Here is a 9,868-nt window from a genome sequence, read left to right as displayed (position 1 = left end):
ATAACTTTAAGAAACAAAAAAAGAAGCAAGAATATGTATAAGTTGAATTTTGTTTTTTTCTTGAAACAATTGTATCAAGTTATATAATTTTCTCTCTTGCTTTGTACAATCACTTTATTTGAAAGTTGAAACAGATATTGTTTGACAGAGGGATTATTCTTATTTTTTATGTATAATTTATTATTGAATTATCCATTATATAACTTTAAATTAATCATTATGTTAAGAAAAATCAATATAATTTTGCATTTCTCATTTAAGATATTGCTTTAATATATAATATATATACATATAGGTTTGTAAGTTTTACCTTTTAACTTTTTATTTGTTAATGTATTCAAATTCAAACCTTAAGAGAGTAAAGAATACCCCAATTTACTGTGTTCAAAACGTATTATTAAAAGCTTTTAATTGACTTGTACAACTTGACCCCCAAAAATGCTTTGCTATTTGACTAGAAATAATTATTAATATTTATAATCAATAATTACTAATTTGAAATGTAATTGATCCGTTTTGAATCATCGAAAAAAAGAAAAAGAATCAAAACAAAATTGCTTTTTCTACATAGAGAGTATATAGCTGTTGATGATGATGATAAGTCGGCATAACTCATAACCCCTCTATATATATACGTCATTATCCCTAATCCCCCATATCCCCATTTCCTTCAATAATCTTATCATCTCTCTCTACAATATTAATACTCAGGTAGACACCTTTTCTTTTTATTTTTAAATCTTATTATATATCTCACATACCATACACTATATTGATCAACAGGTGTGTGCAATGGCAATTCATTCATCAATTAAAGGGCTTGTAGTGCTTCTTGTTGTTGTTATTGTGGTGAGTTCATCATCATTTGAAGCATCAGCAACTACATTCAACGTTGGTGGCAAGAGTGGATGGGTTGTCAACCCTCAAGAAGACTATAATCACTGGTCTCAGAGAAATACCTTCCGAGTCAACGATTATCTTTGTCAGTCAAACACTTTACAAACCCTTCTCGTTTCTTCTACATCTTTTAAGAATTATATATTTATATTGAAAACAATTTTCTGTGAGTAGTTATGAATAAAAAATTATTAGTTAAGAAGAAAATGAAATAGATTGATGGATACAGAAATTGAATATAATTTTGGAGAATGCAGATTTCAAGTTCGAGAGAGGAAAAGATTCAGTGCTGATAGTGAGTAAAGAAGACTACGATTCATGCAACACAGAAAAACCCTTACACAGATTCAGAGGAGGAAGATCTGGATCTACGATCCCCTTGAATAGGTCTGGTCCCTTTTACTTCGTCAGCGGTAACCAACAAAACTGCAAGCAAGGCCAGAAGTTCGTCGTTCAAGTCTCCGCCGCCGTTCTTCCGCCGACGCAGCCGCCGTCATCAACACCATCGAAGCCGCCTCAAGCTTCCCCATGGATAGCGTCTCCTGTCCATTCTCCGGGATTGGCTCCGGCTCCAGCTCCTGCTCCGGCCGGAAACGCCGCTTCGTCTAGGTCTTTTGGTGTGGCTTTGGGAATAATTAGCTTTGTGGTGGCACTATTGATCTAAGTTTCTTCCCCTTAATTAGTTTAAAGGGCACTATTAGTGGGATAATTTAATTTGAATAGATGTTTTAAATTCTGTTATTTTTTTCTTGGTTGTTGTTACCATGATTTAGTGCAGGGTTATGCCCTTAAACCATGGCCGTTTATATTCTTGTTGTTTGAAACTTTGAATGAGAATACATAATTTGTTGTTTTTAAAATTTTTTTTGGTACGTTATTGTCTCTTTTAGTTGAAAATGTGACTATAAATTACTATCATCGAAATTGTGTGATTAGTGATTACTAAGAAGGCTTAGGATAAAACTTTTAAAAAATGACTTTTTAAAAAGCGTAGTATTTTAGTAGTATTTTATGTTTAGTAAAATAAATTAAAAATAATTTTTAATAAATATAAATAACAATAATTATGTTTGATAAAATAGTTTTTAAAATTTAAAAATATTATAAGAGACATAAATTTAAATGTTAAATTTAAAAATTAGTTAATATATAAGGTTATATTAGACTTTTAAATTTTGACCAACTTTCAAAGAGCGGCGTGTGATGTGCATAGTCTTTAAAAGATCGGAGTGCTGTTTCTAATATAATTTTAAAAGAGGGGCGTGTGATGTGCATAGTTTTTAAAATTTAAAAGTCTAATATAATTTTATATATTAATTAATTTTTAAATTTAACGTTTAAATTTATATTTTTTTATAATATTTTTAAATTTTAAAAATTATTTTTAATTTAATTTATCAAACATAAATATTATACTTTTTAAAAAGTTATTTCTTAAAAATTAATTTTTATTAAGTTATTTTTAAAAACTAAAAATTTTATCAAATTAAGTCTAAATAATTTTAAAAGTGCTCTAATTTTTTAAAAATACAAAATAAAAAACTTAAAGCGAGAGTCAAATGGGAGTCCAATGAGATTTCCAACATTATTAATTTGGTGTTCTTTTATGCTCGATTTGCTAGAAAAAAAACACGCAACATTAATTTGATTTAGTTACTTTCCTTTACTTAATTGTCTAATTTCAAAATTATAAGGAAAAAAATCGTGTTTTCTATAAGTCAAAATAAAATATACTTATCTTTATTTTAATACATTATAAATTAAAATTAATTAATATCATATTAATAAAAATAATTATTTTTTATTTTAATTATGTAAATAATTATCTTAAAAAAACGAATGTGATTGTAAAATATTTTATTACATTAAAATTAAACTTTTTAAGAAATGTCTTTTATATTATATCTTAAAATTTGTTAGAAATTAAACTAAATTTATTAATTACTAATAATTAAGTTAAAGAATTATAATTGCATTAAAACTCCTATAAAAATGTTAAAATATTTGTGAATGACAATGTGATTTCTAAAATGTACATGGATGATAAGGATAAGCAATGATAAAAGATGTGAAAGTTTTATGAAAGAATTTGTAAGAATCGAAAGTTACGAAAAAAAAATATAGAATTTTGACAAGTTAAAGTTAGTCAAATTATAAAAAGAAATTTAATTTTGATGTAATGTTGTACTATTACAAAAAAAAGATTTTTAGCGATAAATTTTTAACGATCATAATATTATTATCATAATTTTTCTTTTTACATCAATTATATTCGTTTTTTTATATGACAAAATGATTAATATAAAAGATAATTATTTTTATTTATGTAAACATTACGTAATTAAATGCACGTGTAAAATTATTTTATATTAACAATGTATTAAAATCAAATTCTTGTAAAAAATAATCAAAATTTATCAAAATTATATAAGCTTGTTTATCTAGTATTAAAATAAGTTTGCATGCTTATCAAGTAGCATTAGTGTGTGTAGGATAAACATATTTAGTACACAATATTTTTAGTACATATTTAGTACACAATATTTAGTACACAATATTTTTAGTATACATAAAAAATAAATTGTATCTTTATATTTTTACTTATAGGATAAACATATTTAGTACACAATATTTTTATTTATATCTTATTTATCAAATATAATTTTATGTCTATATATCTTTATCTCAATAATCTAGAACTATAAATAAACACAACCTAAAATAATGGTATGTATATTGTATTTCTTTGAGTGAAGCTCATAAATCAATATAAGTTTAGATTCCGAGTTTTTACCCTTTTTATTTTTTTATTAATAATAGAGTTACTAGAAGGTAAAAATATTTTTTGTTGTTGTAATATGATTCTTCTTCTTAATATATTGTTGTATTATTGTTGAAGTATTTGTCTGAGTGAACGATTTTATAACTAATTTATTGTGGAGTTTATACTTATAAAATTGAATTAAATAGATCAATATATACATAAATTATGAATCAAAATTATTTTTTAAAAAAACCAAAATAACTAATCTGAGCATGAAAGATATAAAGTTAAATTTTAACTATAAAAACTTGATAAACATATCTAACCAATAGTCAATAAAACTAAATTTTAACAATAAAAGACTAGTTAAATAAATCTAACCCATTGTCAATTGTGTAATATCGGTTTTAGTAAACCATCCAATGTAAAGCTCCAAACTTTCATCTCATCTTTTTTCCTCAAACTTAAAGCCCCAAAAATGCTACTGTATAATTGATAGCAACTGATTAAATTTATCTAAAAGAAGTTATCTTTTACGATTACAACTTAAATTTTAAATTTTTTGTAGCCACTTTTATCCGTGTGTATTTTTCATGGTAAATTTTAATACTTTAGTTATTTTTTTATTTACTTTAATTTTCTAAACCCATTTTTTCAAATATTTTAAGCAAGATTATATATATATATATATGATTAAAAAATTGACCCAATTGAAGTCAAGATTTAATTAGTATCAAACTATCAATGGAGTTTTTTTCCATTCTAGTGTATGATATATTATTATTATTGACATATTTAATTTTGAGTTATGTTACGTATATATTAAAATTAGCCACCAAAGTCAACCACTAGTATAAAATAGGGTTAAGTATCATTTTGGTTCTTAAGGTAGGATTATTTTATCCCCAATCTTTTTTTCACTACAAGATGATTCCAAAAATTTAACTAAATTTTAAAATCGTCACCCTTTTCCCTTCTTTCCCAAAATCAACCAAGTTTAAGAAACAAAACCCAAGCTGAACCATAACCCTATACCACCACCACCATTATCATGATGGTCATCATCATCATCATTAGAACTTCTTCAAAATCAACCAAAATCAACTAGAAGTAAAACAGAAATCCAAGCTGAACCAAAATCTACTACCACCACCACTACCATTATCATCATGGTCATCATCATCATCATCATCATCAGAAGAAGAACAATAATGGAATCATAAGAAGAAATATGAGAAGAAGAAGAACAACAACAATGATAATGGAATCATAAGAAGAACAACAAAATTCAAAATCCACCACTACCACTACCACTCCCACCCAGAACTCAAAAAATCAGAATTCACAAAACCAGAACAATCAAAACTCAGAATCATCAACAAAATTCAAAACTAAAATTCTTCCTCTTTCATTAACAAAACTCATATGCAATTACAATAATAAAAAATTCTCAAATTCATCTTCAATTACAAAAACCAAAAAATCCATAAATATAATTACCAAAACAAACGACGAGACGAGGTGCAACGGCAAAAAAGAGGTGCGACAATGAGAAGGAGGTGCGGCGAGATGAGGGCGAGGGCGAGGCGACGATGATGGCGAGGGTGAGGCGATGACGTCGGCGAGGGCGGGGAGCAGCGACGTCCACCCTCACGGTGAGATCTAGCGACGAGGACTGAACGACGAGGAGCAGGAGCGGCAGCGGCGAGGAGGAGCGGCGATGGCCCTTTCCCTTTCCCTTCCCTTCCCCCTCTCTTCTCCCTGAACCAAAACCCAACCCCCCTCCAGTTGATACCCTCCCCTTTCCCTTGACCCGTGTTTCTTTTCTTTCTTTTTTTTTTAATTTTTTTAATTAAGGATATTTTTGGAATAAAAATAAAAAATTTAGTAAAAAAGAGGGTTTTAAAACTTAGTTAAACATTTGGGACCATTTTGTAGCGAAAAAAAGGCTGGAGAAAAAATAAAATTTCAACTCTTATCTTAAGGACTAAAATCGTACTTAACCCTATAAAATATATGCTGGAATACAAATACACATTGAAAATAAATTAAACCACACATGTATTTATATATAAATATATTAGTGGTTGATTTTGGTGTACAAATAATATTTTTCTATAATTTTAATATCATGTTATTACTTGGTGGAAGTGAAGCAGTATCTTTTTCTTCTTAGACAAGGCTTCAAATCTCATCTTGAAATTTTGTTTGGTCATGCAATAATTTTAACAAAATATTTGAGAGTTAAGAAAACAAAGTTGAGTTCATATACAAAATAAAGTGGATGGAAGTCACACTGCACTCCAATACCACAAAAAATTACATACACACTTTGTGTGAAACTGATTTTGGGCCTATGGCGGCCCCCTGTAAACCCCAAAATTAATCATTTCTGTTTGATTTTTTGTCTGTAACAGAACATAAAACGGATTTGCTATTTCTATGATGATTTGGATCTTACCTCAGCATAAGAGTTTGACTGTAGTACTAGGAACCTAATAAGCAATTTTCAAACTCCAGTTTCATGTTCAAGCTATGATCACTCCATCAATAAAAGAGAAATAAGGAGTAGAAAACGGACCTTTTATTTACACATGTCACACCAAACCTTAAAACAAGCAAGTTAATTAAATCTCATAAGAATCTTTAATTATTTGTACTAAATTAACTAACTAACCTTTATTACCTCACCACTTCTTCCTCTCTCACCCTTCTTTCATGGGCAATCTCCTTTTGATATTCTTCTTGGCCATGGCCATTATTTCTAGTAAGTCATCGTCATCAGATTCATACACTCTTTCGCTTATTAACGGTGTCGAAGAGCTCTCGACGGAGACGGCGCCACAGCCAGAGATATGTAATGGATTGTTGGGAGAGTGTCACCAAAACTATCACCAAGATGATAATATAAGCAGAAGAAGGAGAAGGAATATAGGTGAAAAAGCAAAGTACATAAGTTATGATGCTTTGAAGAAAGATAAAGCACCTTGTAAGAGACGTGGAAGATCTTACTATGGTTGTGGAAGACCAGGAAAGGCCAATCCTTATAGACGTGGATGTAGTGCCATTACACATTGTGCTAGAACTATAGATTGAGATATATTATAGTTTATGTACACTGCACCAAAGTAAGTAGTACCTAGTAATAGTTCTTGTTCTTGTTATTATCAATATGGCTTGTTATTATTAGTATACATTAACATCTTTGATTTTTTTTTAAATTATTTTGTTCTTTTTATGTTAGTTCACTTATATGACGAGAGAGTGAGAGTAGTCCTGTGATCATAATTGTTTCATTATTAGTTGGTATGTGGTTGGAATTGGAGGTGGTGAAAGATTAGTATTACTAGAGGGTTAGATCTTCAGACTAAGGATTTAATTAGGGCCCAAACACTATTTAGGACTAGATCATGTACAGAGAATAGGTGAAGATCGTAGTGGACTCCAAACGTTAATAGGAAGTGATTTCTTCGAATATTAGCTTTATATAATATTGCAACTATAGATAAATATTCTCTATTCTTTTTTGAATTTATTAGGAACCGAGTATGTTTAATAATGTACTCATAAATAAAAACATTTATTTAAAAAGACATAGCTATTTAAAGAAAAAAAAAATAGTTAACTAAATACACTTTTTAAGACAAATATTGTGGAGAACTTGATTAATTTAATCTTTTATTGTTATTTTTTTTTATCGAAATGATATCAACATCTTTAAAATGATACTTCTTCATTTTTTTTATAATCTATTTGTCCTATGTATTGAGCATTTTTTTCAATTTATTTTGTTTGCGGTTACAATTTTTGGGAATTGATTAAGGCAATTATGAATATTTTAGATTTTTTTTGTTAGAGATAAAAGACAAATTTTACAAAGTCCTTTGTTTTCTTTGTAGAGGATATAAACTTGGAGAGGAAGCGTGCTCTTAGAAATATTCTTCTGATGAGATTACTAGTAAGTATTTGAGAGTACTTCTATTACATGGTAGATCAAAGAAAGAGGATTTTCAATTTATTCTTTTGATTGAATTGACAACATTTGTCACAATTTTGTCTGGGAGAGCTTATTTGGTTAGAAAACTTCATCTTCTCAAGTAGAAAATTGTTTGTTCACCTAAGACACATCGACTTTCTACCAGCACGATTGTTAATAATACAAATTTGATAAAATTAGCTTGAAATGGTGAGACTACTCTCGTTAAAAAAAATCAAAACAACTTTAAATACTTGGTATTCAGTTGGGCACTAGTTTTATGAGGAAGAGTGCAATTTTCGGTTAGGATCTCCTGCACAGACACTCTGATACTTAAAGTAAGTGTTCGTACGATGAGATAGTTAATCAGGATAAAAATGATATACATTGGAGGAGGAATAAGTCGCTCCCTATTTAGACCTTGTATTTAGGTGGGCCCTCTTGTTTGGTCCCGTCCGCCAGCTATTCAGGTGTAAAGTGACGTGTGGCTAATTATTAGTGTTTTCTCGTCCAACTGGCTCGTGGCTCAGTTTACAGGATTTACGCTTTTAATGAGTGTGAACTGTCCCCAGTCGTTGCTTGAGGAGTGTTTCTGTGCCTAGAACAATAAATTCTCTCTATGGGTGATTTGAAAGCTTAGTAAAATGTTTTTTTTGCCCTAACCTCCACGCCCGAAGGTTATCCTCTTTCAGCCTTATTATCCTTTTATCATTCACGCTCCCCTTTTTCACTTTCTTCCACCATCGCTGCTTCTCAACCACCAGTTCACCTTTTTCTTGTTCTATGTTTCCTTATGCTTGCTTCCAATCCATTTGCTTGCTTCCAATCCATTTGCGAGTTTTAGAATATCCCAATCAATCATATGCTTAGATGGCTTTAGTTACCAGGAGTTCTGTAGGTTTTTCTTGTGATTTCTAGGCTTGAAATGGTGCAACATGCCAAAGAATGTAGTTTTAGCTTTTGGCTTGATCCGTGATTCCGACTTCTCAAGATTTTAATATAAGTGGTGCCTTACTGTAGATATGGCACAGCAATTTCTTGTAAAACGTTACGTGTGAACCGTTACGTATAGTGTACCTCTGACGGAGTACATCCTTTAGGGTGAGCGCGTAGTAGTTACAAGAATTTCGTGACTCGGGATCGTTGTGTGGGGAGGTTCCGAGAAAGCCAGCTATAGTGTTTATGTTTCGGGCCCTGAGAACGAATTTGCCAAATTAACTTTGAGGCTCCATGAGTTGCTGATTGGATTGTGGGTATACAAACCCATGTTCACAGTTATGAGAGTTCGTCTTTCTTTTTTTCCTATTCATCATGACCCTTTTGAATCGGGTGTGATGTTGCTTATTCACAACTTCAATGGAATAGCTGGACTGCCATCTATCTGATACTTCGAGATGGTTTGCAAGTATTTAGAGCTCCCTCTTTCTCCTTTTTCTTAATCAAAAACCCATTCTGGGAGGATAAGCATAAAAAAGAGCACATTTTCTTCTGCAGCTCTGTGAATGTTCGCATTTTCTTGGCATTTATTACACTTTTTAATAAACTCATAAGCATCCGATATCATGGAGGGCCAGTAGTAACGAACTCTAATGAGCTTCCAAGTTAAGGATTTTTTTCCAATGTGGTGTCCACAGTATCCTTCATGTACTTCTCTTGGGATATGCACCATTTGGTCGGGCGTAGTAGGGGTTGGTTGAGCCTTTTCTTGTATAGCTATCCTTGTACCACTGTATACTTAGTAGCCTCTCTTCTTACTACTTTAGCTTCTTCTTCATCTTCTGGCAACAATCCTTCTCCAAGAAAATATTGGATCGGGCTGATCCAAGAAAGAAGATCTTGAGCTTGAGCAGGGTTACCGACGACTTCTTCACCAAGCCTTGGATGAGAAATCGGTTTTCCGTTTTGGGTTTGGTACTCACCAGTTTTGACAAAAAGTCTGTTCTATCATTTCTTTTCTTGAGTACATGTTGGACTACTACCTCCTCAAGATCCTTGCACAACTATTTAGTTTTTTCCAAATATTTTTGTAATAATGGGTCCCGGACTTAGTATTTCCTATTAACCTGTGAGGTCACCATTTGAGAGTCGCTGTTGACTTCAAGCTTTACTGCTCTAACGTCTTTAGCTAAAATTAAGCTGCCCAAGGTCTCCCTTTCTTTTGGTTGCCGAGGACCAATGGCTCTGAAAGATTTTTTTAAAGTGATTAAAAGCTTCTTCGCATGCCGGGGTTC

General features: G+C 30.8%; 1 protein-coding gene and 1 pseudogene across 1 annotated transcript; both read left to right on the top strand.

Annotated features, from left to right (window-relative positions):
• Positions 1 to 597: 597 nt before the first annotated feature.
• Positions 598 to 1,694, top strand: LOC107614538 (mavicyanin-like). The gene is made up of 3 exons (XM_016316730.3): positions 598 to 711; positions 784 to 982; positions 1,155 to 1,694. Exons 2-3 carry the CDS (start codon positions 793 to 795, stop codon positions 1,559 to 1,561), a joined length of 597 nt encoding a protein of 198 aa, XP_016172216.1. The 5' UTR covers positions 598 to 711; positions 784 to 792; the 3' UTR covers positions 1,562 to 1,694.
• A 4,718-nt stretch (positions 1,695 to 6,412) lies between these two features.
• On the top strand, positions 6,413 to 6,757 carry LOC148547231 (protein RALF-like 19 pseudogene; annotated as a pseudogene).
• Positions 6,758 to 9,868: the final 3,111 nt, after the last annotated feature.

Source organism: Arachis ipaensis, chromosome B8 (genome assembly GCF_059453495.1).
Source record: "Arachis ipaensis isolate K30076 ecotype BB chromosome B8, ASM5945349v1, whole genome shotgun sequence".
In the NCBI taxonomy this organism is placed as follows: Eukaryota; Viridiplantae; Streptophyta; class Magnoliopsida; order Fabales; family Fabaceae; genus Arachis; species Arachis ipaensis.
This window is presented reverse-complemented; position numbering and strand designations above follow the sequence as displayed.